The 13700-nt window shown below is 35.0% G+C and overlaps 1 protein-coding gene across 3 annotated transcripts in view; it reads left to right on the top strand.

The window, feature by feature from the left end:
• Positions 1-3927: 3927 nt before the first annotated feature.
• The window catches only part of LOC101745054 (hexokinase type 2), a 32141-nt gene continuing 22368 nt past the window's right edge, over positions 3928-13700 (top strand). Inside the window, exon 1 of one of the 3 annotated variants that reach the window (XM_021352245.3) lies at positions 3928-4044. In XM_021352245.3, the coding sequence (XP_021207920.2) occupies positions 3952-4044 (93 nt within the window). In that variant the 5' untranslated portion in view covers positions 3928-3951. Of the gene's footprint in view, positions 4045-7207; positions 7516-13700 lie in introns of those variants that run through there. The other 2 variants (XM_004932593.5, XM_004932595.5) reach the window with 2 other exon arrangements.

Genomic DNA, 13700 nt, shown 5'->3' with positions numbered 1-13700 from the left:
TATGGGCTCCGGTAGCAACTTAACACCAGGTGGGCTGTGAACTCGTCCATCCATCTAAGCAATAAAAAATAAAAATAAAGTATTAACACAAATTAATTTAATTACATTTACATGATGATCCATTAATTTTAAACATATTTATTAATTATTGTCCAGGGATTCAGAGGAAGTGTACTTTTTGATGGACTTAGACCGATTCCTTCCATTTATTTAGTATATAGCATAGTATATAGTATATAGTAAAATTCGTAGATCTACTAAAATACGCACACAGTAATATAATGTATTATAATATCATATAATTTAGATGAAAAAGCTAGCTGTAACGTAAGTCGATTAATTTTTTACACACTTTTAACAAAAAGGAGGAGGATTTTATGAGTTTAGAGCGAATATTTTTTTTCTGACTTTTACGCTTTCTCTTGAACTTTTCCTGTGCTTTGCTTTTAATATAGTACATATATATGTATGTATATGGTACGATCCTCAACAAGGAAAATAAATTATATGAGTTATATTTTGAACTCTGGTACTTCGATCATTCAATTAATTTAACCCGTTAGGTATCTCTTCCCACGCTTTAGCTACATTCCTCACATCATTCCTTGAATTGGATAATCTTCTAGAAATTTATATGAAAATTTTTAACGCAGATTTTATTCTATCTTTTGTAAACGTTAGTACCTTTTAAAATAAAATAGGATTCAAATCGTAGAAAATAATTGCTTAACACAATTTCTTAGATAAATATTAGAAACGAATAAATGAACCTGGTAAATGTTAAATGTGACTTTCAAAATTGACAATACAAATAGGTAGAGAAATATGTACTACTAATTACTTATGAGGAGACTTTTAAAATTATTTGTTATTTAAGCGCCATCTAGCGATTAGTAGAAAGACTATGTTGCGAGAAAGGAAACTAATTTTTGTCCTTCATTTTGAATTTTGTTTCTATCTTTCCTTTTATTTAAAACAGATGGCGGTCATCAAATTGCCAGTTCATCTTTTTTATTTCAGCATAAACAAAATAGATGGCACTGTGCTGATCGTATAATATAACATTATTTTAGTAGATACTAATCAGAAAATTTGTTGTAGAATTTCTTTAAGAATCAAATACCTACCTACCTATATATCTATATAAATCTATTTGTTAATACGTGAAGCAAAAACTTTGTACCCCTTTTTACGAAAATTGTGCCATCGGAGGAGTATATTTCCCACACTTATAGAGAATGTAGAGAAGCAGCGCAGAGTACTTTTTTTTAAAAAAAATCATTACACACTACCATGTATTTGGCAAATTAACACACACGCATAAATACTCTTTTGTTTATCGTTAAAGTCAAATTAAGAATAGATTACTTAAACTATTGTTTGACTTTATCTTTGTTTTCCTACCTAAGCTGATAGCCTTGAGAGGCTATTTCAGCGGAACCTTAACTAGTAGGTGAGCTCACGGGGCTCAAGCCTGACGACGTTGCTAACACGAGCCCTAGCAAGAGCCGTGCTTCGCAGAATATACCACCGGATCGGAAACGCGATCCACGGTGGCGAAATCTGTAATTATAGAAGTATAATAAATAGTCTTTGACAATAGAACCATAATAATGTTGAAACTTATAATTTCAGTTAATTATAGTCGAATTGTGGTACCCCAGTAGTCGAATAGATCGCCAACTAGGGGACCATTATAGTTAATTGTTCGTTCTGTGTACGCTCTAAAACCATTAATCCGATTGCGATGTAACTTGATACATTTGTTTTTGGCACCCCCGGAAGAGATTCTGTCATAGCACCATTTACGTTCGCATTGCATACGGTGGCTAGTGAATGATTTCAAAAAATCGATATTACTCGTTTAATTATTGATCATATCACATCGGAGCGTGACTGAGTTTCACTGCCTCCCCCCTATCTAAAGCAAAAAAAGAAAAAAATAAGTGCCACTACGTTTGTTTAAACTGCTCTTTTAATATTTTTTATAAATTATTTAACACTGAACAATTAATTTGCATAGCTCACAGAATTATGTAGATATTTAGGTACATAATAATAATAAAAAATAACTATTAGTTCAGTCACTCTCTAACGCCAACATTAGAAGATCATGAATAATCGCTAACTTACAGACACGGATAAAAAATCAAATAATTCTGAAATACTTTTTATTTTGTGACATATTTCATTTGCTTTCATTGATTACACTGATAATCTAAAAGCCAGTGAAACCTGAAACCGTGCCAAAAACGTCACTGCGTTAAAAATATAAGTGTATGAACGCAAATATTACACTCCTATATACCTACCTACATAGACACATACTATACATACATACATACATACATATATTAGACATACTATTAGGTCTTTACCTACGAAATTACCGTTGATACTATAATAATAATATATTGACATACTGAAAGTAGGTCATTTTATTATTGTATTTCTATCAATATTTTTTTAACATTCTTTTTTTTCTATCAATCAAAATATGCATCCATGGTATCAATGCCTTTTTTTTAATTGATTATATGGGTGGACGAGTTCACAGTCCACCTGGTGTTAAGTGGTTACTGGAGCCCATAGATATCCACAACGTAAATGCGCCACCCACCTTGAGATATAAGTTCTAAGTCTCTTCAAACCGAAACGCATTACTGCTTCACGGCAGAAATAGGCGGGGTGTTGGTACCCACCCTCGCGGACTCACAAGAGATCCTACCACCAGTAAAACTGTCAGGGCAGACGCAATTTTTCAGCGCTCTTCTTGCAAAGTCAGTTGTACCCATTATTCAAAAGCACTTTGTACCGCCTCTCGGGTATCGAATATTTTCCCTCGAAACATGAGGTTGAGACACGAATATTTTCCCTGCCAAGAAGTTGTCAAAACTGTGTTGTGAAACAGTACAAGTCTGTCGGCGCAAGGTGTGGTGTGTACGGTGGATGACACAAACCTTCCAACCCTAGCTTTTGTAGTTTAGAGACCATCTGTTGTTTCACGGTCAAGCGTTATCGTGCAGGGGCAGTGGGGACAAGCGGTAAATTTCCGTTTTGGGCATTGCCTAGGAGCTGAACCAGGGTCTAATTAACATACTGATCCCTTAGGATTATCAAAAAGGGCCCATTTTTCATCGCATGTGACATTGCGGTTCAAGCTCCCTTCGTTTCTATGACTGTTAAGCAACGCAAGGCATATCTTCAGTTCAGAAAACAGTTTCCATGTTATTAAGTAAATTTTATTTGATGTTAGAATTTATTGTCAGCCAATACATTAAGTTTCGTACTGGCCAGGATTGTAAAACGGCAACTTATGGTAACAACTAGTTACTTATAGACCTATTATGAGGTATGCCAAAAACGGTATTACCAAACCTTCAATCCTCAGTTCAGATTTTCCTGCTATGACCTAACATAAGAATGAGTAAACTTAAGAATTATTGATACCTATTAATCATTACAATTTGCATTGGTTGTAATTTGTTTTGTGCGTCAATAATAATAATAAAAAAAAAGGTGGCCGCGACCCTCAGACATGAGAAACATAACTGGAGGAGCATTAATCATTACCCTTTAAACTATACTTTAAAATTAAAAAAAATGTATTACTTAAAATATTAAATGGTTACTTAAAATTACATACTTATAGGCAGTAATCAAGTTTTATTGAAAAAGTAATCCAGTTACAGGAACAATTTTAAGTCTAGCAAAAATATAAATCGTGCGACCACCACGACTCACCGCGTTACAGGTATATAAAAGCTTACACGAAGCAAATTTAATATGTCGTGTATGACAACAATAAAACTGTTCTATTGTATAATGCTTATAACAATTATAGCAATTCAGCGGTCGCAATTTAGATAAAGATAGCGCTGCTTTAAAGATAAGGGATGTTAATAAAGAGGCTCGATCAACAATTGTTTTGACAATTGTCACACTATTCTCATGTTGGCAGCGGTAAGAAGTACGTTCGCGGGTATCTGCTCGAAATCAAAGAAAACCAACAGTATGTGTGCCAACGATTTGATTCATTCCAGGGTAAGTAACCATCAGCTTAATAATGAATTAGTGAAGAGTTGTTACAACAGTATAAAATATCTTAAATTAAAAATGCATTTTTTTAGGTGCCCTTTAATCACAATTTTTGAAATTAAAATCAATTTCAGAAAATGAAAAGTCAATTTTACCTTCGATTCAATTCAATTTTAACATCCGTGACCCAGAGAGCTCTTTTAAAGTAGATTATCTACGATAGTTTAAGATTATCTACGATACTTTAAATCTAGATAACTGTCAATTATTTGACACCTACATAAGTAGTCACACCAATACCAAAATTTTTAAAGAAATAATGACTAACTCGTAAGACTTGGTCACGACTTCCACGCTAAAAGAATGACATTATTTAATAAAAATCAAAACCAAAAAAGCATTACATTACATTTCAGTAATTACCAGTGGTAGGACGTATTATACCTGCACGGGTTGGAACGCAAATTCCATCTTCCTGTCTATTTCTGCCGCGTAACAGTCATGGGTTTTGGTTTCATATTATTATGTATGTGGGACAGCCGCTTGACAATTTTAATAAGACTTCGAACTCATGTCTCAAGATGGATCGGCATTTACGTTGTGTTACGTTGTGACTGACTCGATGGTGCAGTAGTTAGTGGCCGTGGCTGTGCACTGAGGGTCGTTCGTTCGATTCCCACATCGGGCAAACATTCCTGTGATGAACAGATTTGCTTGGTCTCTGTCTCTGGGCGTTTATTATCTATTTATGAATTTATTTAAAGAAAGGTACATAAGTATCTATTTCAGTCTGGTACCCCTATCACAGACAATCCTAAATTAGACCGGATGACCGTGCGCGATCTGTTCCCAGTTATTATTATTATTATTATCATCTGTGGATCCCGGTAGCAACTGAACACCAAGTGGGCCGTGAACTCGTGCCATGAACAGTGCAATAAAAATATCGTAATCTTGAAACTTTCCAATAAACACATTATTATTTTACAAGTTCATCTAAGGATTAAAATTGAACTATAAAATTTGTTTGAAGATTACCGCCTCGTTCGATGTGTACTATAAAAAAAAGCGGATACGAGAAAGATAAGATAATAGTAATATTGTTTCCTATTATTGCTTTTAACAACATGTATTGTTTATAGCACCCAGAGATGGACGGATATCGAACATCTAAACAGATATTATGTGTTCGAAATACCTATTATTATCTATCTGTCTACCCATAATCCTTAGTCAGGGATATAATAAATTAGCTTCAAGAATAATTAAATCTGCAGCCAATGCATATAATATTGCAACATAATAAATAGTTATAGATTAGATAGATATCCGCTCTAATCTGACAAACGTTACGCAAGGTGGTGTCACCACTTCGATAAAGCGACACGACATGAGTACCCTCTCATCGTGGCCGCCGGTAATTACATTCCCGATCCTGCGGACAGAATGGAAGCAGTCGACGTCGCCCCAAACACGTCATTTCGGATCCTCCCGATCCACTAACGGTGTTTTTAGGTACCTCAAGCACCGGTCATCGTTCACGTCGAACCCGTCACTTGCGACGAAGGGATCGACGAGTAAATTAGCCCTCAGACACAGCCCACTGAGTTTCTCGCCGGATCTTTGCAGTGGGTCGTGTTTCCGATCTGGTGGTAGATTCTGCGAAGCACGGCTCTTGCTAGGGTTCGTGTTAACAACGTCGACAGGTTTGAGCTCACCTACTAGTTAAGGTTACGCTGAAATAGCCTCTCAAGGCTCTCAGCTTAGGTAGGGAAAAAAATGCAATCAAACTAATGTCGAATGTCTCTGGACAATGTAGGTACTCTTTTTGGCTGTAGTTCTTGCTAATAATAGTGGATCGGGAGGATCCGAAATGACGTGTTTTGGGCGACGTCGACTGCTTTGCATTCTGTCCGCAGGATCGGGAATGTAGTTGCCGGCGGCCACGACGAGAGGGTTCTAGTGCCGCTTTATCGAAGTGGTTTGATTGCGAGTGAATTAGTCACTGATGAGTAACCAATTTGTGATTGATCGCTACACATTCACTTAGCCACTGTAATACCTACGAACACTGCAAAATTCTTGATATTTATTAGTATGTTTCAACATTAATATTATTTTATGAGTCATGTATCTTTTAAGTATAGCGTCATTTTATCTTTAGATTGATTATGTTTTGATATAATTAAATATTATCCGGTCCAAAACCCTTAATCAGTAATATCGGAACATACCTATAACAATAAACGTGACTTGATGATCTAAATATCACATACCTACTGATGGTTTTATTGAATTATTCTAGCGACTCTACTATTTCCTGTGTCTAATAGGTACGTAACCAAAGCCCGTGAGCGTATAACCACTAATATATAAATTATGTTGATTAAAAAAATATAGCAGTACCTCATTTAACAAGTATTTACAAAATCAAAACAATCAGAACATTTCAATGACTTGTTCATCAGACCGTTTAAAAAATGCAACTTAAAACAATGGAGCCATTGGAATGCTAGACAAATATGAAAGTGTTAAAAACGTTGCATCAAATTTTACAATGAATAGTATTTAATATCTATTCATTATTATGTGGCTAAGGCGTATTAGTACGGCGTGATACGAGGCACGGAATGCAGATCTCGCGAGGTGAACACATGTGCACTAGTGTGATTCTCTTTGGCGTACATGCACGGAGGCACGTCACCGCGTCAGCTATCAATGACACACCCACCTTATGCTAATTAAATTCAATATGGAATGTGTCTTAAAGAGAATTATAGCCTTAAAGATCTCAAAACGAAAACCTACTTATACTCAGTGAAACTTTACCTAGATTATCTCTAGTGTATCTACACGTTTTATCATTAAAATAAGCTTTATGTTAGTGCTCAGGCGAATTAGCTTAGGTAAAATATCTTAGGTTATATATTAGATTGACAGGATAAAAGCCTAAAGAAAAAAATGCTTTAGGTATAAGTTTTTAGGAGCTATTTTTCATAATCCGCCATTTCTAAGCTATGTCGTTTTCTATACATTGATTGACATAAAGTTACGTGGTAAAGGGCACACGTGATCAAAAGGAAACAAATCAGAAAGGGGCACGGTGAGCGGGGTAATATGGCCGAAACGTCACTCGACAAAACGAGGGGCGCGCGAGGCAGGACGGCTGGCGACGCGACACGGCAAGGCCGAGGGTGTGGTGCACATGCGCTGAATTGCGTTCATGTCGCCCGCGTTTCAAGGTGACCTTCAACTCGTCGCTCTGTACCGTTCACTATACTCTATGTTCCTTTCACTTGTGCACGACTACACGTTCTCAGAACCGGTTTTTGCCTGAACGCGGATATAAACTTTATCGTCGTACCCGGTGGAATTTATGACAGCACCCTGTGGACTCCAGCACTTCTCGTTCATCATCTATTATCTCAGTCGTCGAGACTGACAAGACAAATCGATATGCGTCAAGCACGAGATGTTGTGAGTACACAAATATTTGTTCAGTGACTTTGCCCAAACACTGTTTCTAGGTAGGTGGCATAGCATAAAATAATTCACAATTTAGTGGTTAATTTACTATTACAATAATATCATCATGCACTTTCGAAAGTTTGTAATAGAAATAATACATAAATGGTAATTTTACTATTAGCTTGATTTGAAAAATTACCGATCATTATCATTATTGTAAATAAACGTTCAATAGATCTAAAATAAATAATATTTACGTAACCTTATTTTAAAGTCAGACTGTCAAAATATTCCGTATTGCGTCTATAACTATTGTAAGAAGTTGTAAAAATATACATGTTGTAAGAAAAAAAAACTAGAAGTCAGAACTACAAGTGTATACCTATTTTCCTCTAGATACTAAGGTCATACGTCAAGGTCATACAAATGTAAACGTTTTCATTTTTCGACGTCAATTGACAAGTTTTTAATCATTTTATTCAACTTGTGTATGTGTTTCTTCTACTGGGACTAAAGTTTTCACAAATTCCATTGATTTTAACTTCATTTACGTTAATATATATATTTTTTAATTTATGTGGTTGCGAACATTGGACATTTCCCTGTGACGACATTAACATTATTATTTCATTAACATTATTATTTAAGGAGCTTCGAATAGTAAGTCGCTACTAATGAACTATGATCATTTTAAATTTAATAATTGCTTACCTGTATCAATAATTAATGTACCAGAATTTGAATTTTATTCTATTAATAAGCTAAACAACATTAGATCTGTTTAACTTAATAAAGTTAACGATCTGCGAATAATTAGGTATGTTACTTAATCCACGTAATTTAAAGGTAATGGATATCTAGTATATGTCGGCGTTAAGCCAGGGTTTTCACACATAAGTTCTTTTATAATGAAAATACAATACAATTCTACAAAACTCATTACTTGTTTATTAGAAAAAGCCACGTCTAGTCTTTACACAATTAGCCATTTTGTGATGGTTATAACAACTACAGCTTCTTTTATACAAACAAATGTAATTACTGCGAAACAATTCACAAAATATGGCTTAATATTCACAAAACACATTTTAATGATCATTAATTTATTTTATATAAATTACATACTTTTAACTAATATAAACTAACATTGTTATTATCCAGCCTAATAATAGATGGCGCCAACAACATCATTGCATAACAATTAGGTACAATACTTACTTAATTAAATTATTACTGTTAATTATAATATAAATTATTATTAATATTTATGCTTTATTCATATTTAGTTATTTATACAGTCATTTGTGTTTTTATACAATAATATAAACATTAAACATATTCTCAACATCTTCAAGATCAAAACGGTGTCTGCTAATTATTAAATATGGTAAAATAACAGTTTCATCTTGCTAATAATAAATAAACAATAACAGAGAATAAACTAAACTATATATTATTATGTTAATTACTGCCAATAGTGGCGTTTGCGCCCATATATACTTTGCTTTTCCGGTTTCTTTAACAGTTGTTGGGAGAGTTGTTGAAACGTCTCAGAAGCTTACTTAGCTTTACTGGTGGTAGGACCTCTTGTGAGTCCGCGCGGGTAGGTACCACCACCCTGCCTATTTCTGCCGTGAAGCAGTAATGCATTTCGGTTTGAAGGGTGGGGCAGCCGTTGTAACTAAACTTGAGACCTTAGAACTTATATCTCAAGGTGGGTGGCGCATTTACGTTGTAGATGTCTATGGGCTCCACTTAACACCAGGTGGAGTGTGAGCTCGACCACCCATCTAAGCAATAAAAAAAAGATAAGCTTCATTCATGCAGCCGAAAAGTTCCGGGTCGTTGTGCAGCGTAACCATAGTTGGAGACTCCTCTTAGCTATTGCTGAGACTTAGGTTCATGAGCTGAAAGTTTTATTGAAATATTAGAACTGAACTGAGAATCGGAAATGTACGTTTATACAGGCATAGTGGAATTATTTTCGTGTAATAAATTCAGGCATAATTTCTAAGCGTAAATATTAATGGCCAGGCCACAAAAAAAAGTTTCTCATTCGACTCTAGATGATGGTATAGTAGTATTTAAAATGAAATTAGATTTGATTCTTATTGTATTATTGAATATTTTATTAATCATCAAGAAATCGTTTATTACTAGAATTACGAAGATTTTTTAAAAAAAATCACAGAATCATGTGTAGTCATGTCAATGCTGTATACAAATTACGCCTAAATTCGTGATTTTTTGTGTGAGCAGGAAATTTACACATTCCGATTTCAAATTGCCTTGTCGGATTGAACTAGTTAGAATCGGTGATTTGTTTTCTAATAAAATTTATCAACTCGTAATGATAACCTACAATCGTGGAATCAGAATTAAAGAACATAATATATTTATAGAGCCATGTAATATTTGAAAAATGTACGTACTAAGTCCCAATTTTTAGATTTTCTACTTGCTTTTTTTATTTTATATTACCAGGAAAATAGCCAATCACATCCAGTTCCATATTCTAAACAGTGAAGTTCTAGTTTAGACAACAAACTCACACATGACCATTACTCTTTATAGATTTATGATGTGTTGGGTAATTATTTTCCTCTTTCAAGTTAGTGCGTGCACTTTTGAACATAAATAATAGGTTAGGGATAAAGTTTCTTCACATTTTTTAAAATTCACAAATTTTTTTAATATAGTTTATTTACATTTAACTCAATTATGTAGGTAGTATTTCGTTCCATAACTTTTTGCCATTTTGTAGGACATAATCCCATTGCTATAGAAATTTTGTGGCTTCTGATCAAAATACCGCTGACCTGAATAACCTGACACTGCCTAAAGAATTCTAAAGAGACCGATATTTTGATATGATAACATGAGACCTCACACATATTTAGCCACTCAGTAAAAATTAAGAGAGCTTGGCTGGAAGGTGTTAATGCATCTGCCGTATAGTCCTAACCTTGCACCCTCAGATTTCCACCTGTTTCGGTCTCTTCAGAATTCTTTAGGCAGTGTCAGGTTATTCAGGTCAGCGGTATTTTGATCAGAAGCCCCAAAATTTCGTTATCATGATGAAAAACCACACCCCTTCTATTGATTAATTCCAGCCGCTTTCTCTCAACTTCATGCTTTAATCTCATCAGTTGTTCCCAGTAGAGTTCAGAATCGATGATCCTGCCTGGTGATGACAGCTCATAATGAATAATGCCCTTCCAGTCCCACACATACACAGCACCATCTTGTATCGAGTTAACCCGGGTTTTGCAACATTCTGTGAAGCCTGACCGGCCTTTGACCACGACCTTTTTCGCACGTTTTTGTCGTACGTAATCCACATTTAATCACCAGTTATCAGCTTCTTTAAAAATGGTTCGGTTTCATTACGTGGTAATAAAGGATCACAAATGAGTACACGGTTCATTAGGTTTCTTTCAGTGAGCTCGTGAGGTACCCAAATATCGAGCTTTTTGTGTACCTAGTTTTTTTCAAATGAGCCAAAACTGTTTTGTGGTCAATTCCCAGTTCATCAGCTACGTCGTAATTAATGATATGCTGATCTTTCTCCGCTTTTCCAAAAATGGCATCCATTTTATCCGTAATAGGGCGACCAGAGCGACGTGCATCTTTGACATCAAAATTTCCGGATTGAAAACGCTTAAACCAGATTTGTGCTACTCTCACAGACACTGCACTAGGTCCATAAACATCGTAAATTTTTTTTCGCGGCTTGCGTTGCATTTTTACCTTTTTTGTAGTAAAATTTTAAAATGTATCGAATTTTTTTATTAGATTCACTCATCTTGACAGTACGAAAAATAAATAAAATCAAACATTTTCCTAAATTGAATATGGAATTATCTTGTTTAAAATTTAAACTTTTAATGATACCAAAACCAGCCAGATACAAATTGTATAGCCAAAGAGTTTTTATTACAAGTTCATACACACTATACTTAGTCTGGCCATAAATACTGTTACAATTAAAAATAAACAAAATATTACATTTGAATTTGGAATCTGTCATTTTTATATGATTGCTCATTGAGTTTTCTCATTTTGGCGCCAATACATTGTACAATATTTTGCGATATTAAAATGGAGTAGGGTGATAAAGAGAACCGAATCGCTTACACAAAGTAGGTATGAAGCCAAATGCAATTTTTAAAACTCTCCATACCCTTGGTATTAGTAAAATATTTGTGTACCGGGCTATTAATAGGTGCAATGAGACCTCCTCTGCTTGTGACAGAAAAATATCTGGCCGTCCACGTAGTGTTCGTACGAAAAAGGTGGTCAAAGCAGTAAGGGAAAGAATTCGAAGAAATCCTGTCCGAAAGCAAAAGATGATAGCACCTAGAACCATGTCACGTATTTTAAAAGATGACTTAGTACTTGCAGCCTATAAGAGACGTACTGGTCATTTCTTAACTGATAATTTAAAAGAGAATAGGGTGGTAAAATCGAAACAAGTACTGAAGCGGTACGCAAAGGGAGGTCATAGAAAATTTTTGTTTACGGATAAGAAAATGTTTACAATCGAGCAACATTTAAACAAACAAAATGACCGTATTTATGCTCAAAGCTCTAAGGAAGCTTCCCAATTAGTCGACAGAGAGCAACGTGGGCACTATCCGACTTCAGTGATGGTTTGGTGGGGTATTAGCTATGAAAGAGTGACCGAGCCATACTTTTGTGAAAAAGGTATCAAAACATCGGCACAATTGTGTCAAGATACCATTCTTGAGAAGGTAGTGAAGCCCCTTAACAACACCATGTTCAATAATCAAGAATGGTCTTTCCAGCAAGACTCGGCGCCAGGTCATAAAGCTCGGTCTACGCAGTCTTGGTTGGAAACGAACGTTTCGGACTTCATCAGAGCTGAAGACTGGCCGTCGTCTAGTCCCGATCTTAATCCGCTGGATTATGATTTATGGTCAGTTTTAGAGAGTACGGCTTGCTCTAAACGCCACGATAATTTGGAGTTCCTAAAACAATCCGTACGATTGGCAGTGTAAAATTTTTCCATGGAAAGTGTGCGTGCTTCTATTGATAACTGGCCTCAACGTTTAAAGGACTGTATTGCAGCCAGTAGAGACCACTTCGAATAAGCTTTTTATACTTTAAATTGTTTTATATTTATGTATTAAACTAACACGCTGTAAAAGTAATAAATGTTATTTGCAATAGAATTTTTTTTTCCTTTGTCTCAGTATTTATGGCAAGACTAGGTATAATGCGAAAAGACATTTTCCCCAACCTATTATTACATAAAGTCAATTTTATTATCACAACAAACCGAAACAATTATAATTCTTCTCCTTCGACATGCGTAGAACCACGATAAGAATGCCATATCCCAAAGACAGATCAAAGTTTATCGATGTTATTTTTCAGTCACCAATCCAATTTCGCGACATATCTGCGCAATTAATATTTATTAATTGCGTTTAAGTATTAAATTGATGTTACATCGCTCTCGTAATTAATTACCTATAGCTTTAAACGCGATTCTCTAGATCAGTGCTTCTCAATCTTTTTCGTTCCCCTACCTTTTAATAAAACTTTTGAGGAGTATAATAATTTTATGCATAACCCTCAAATTTAACATTGTAAGATATGTAACCGTTTTAACTTCTTAGTATTTCCGTCATTACCATACGTTAAAGGTACAGGTATCGCAGGTTGGAAATCGCTGCTCTAGATTGACGTAAATTCCTGCTAAAACTATCGCCAGTATCAGCGCTAATATCTATCTAAAAGCCGATATGGTGCTTATCAAACGAATTCAAAGTGAAGTGGCGTGACAGTGATGTCTGCAGTCTGGCACACCCGTACTATGACATTGTTCAAGGACTAAGATAAGTTCGATTATATTGTGATACAAAAATGGAGGTGGTAAAATATTGATTATATTGATTTATAAATGTGCACGTAACATTTATTTTATTGCACAATCTTATTCCTTCATTGGGGAAATCATTAGTGAACGTATGTGCTTTCGTAATTACATTAATTACATAAAACTGGTAGCTACCCCCAGGTTGATCTCCGGCCTAGTTACAGGACTACAAGAATGAACACTGCTCTCATTTTGCAAAATGAAAATCTGTTTGTTACATGACTAATTACTAAATTTACACACTTTGTCTAATATGCTAATGAATGCCGTCTTTCTTAACGACCGTTTT

This window comes from Bombyx mori, chromosome 23, assembly GCF_030269925.1.
Source record: "Bombyx mori chromosome 23, ASM3026992v2".
In the NCBI taxonomy this organism is placed as follows: domain Eukaryota; kingdom Metazoa; phylum Arthropoda; class Insecta; order Lepidoptera; family Bombycidae; genus Bombyx; species Bombyx mori.
This window is presented reverse-complemented; position numbering and strand designations above follow the sequence as displayed.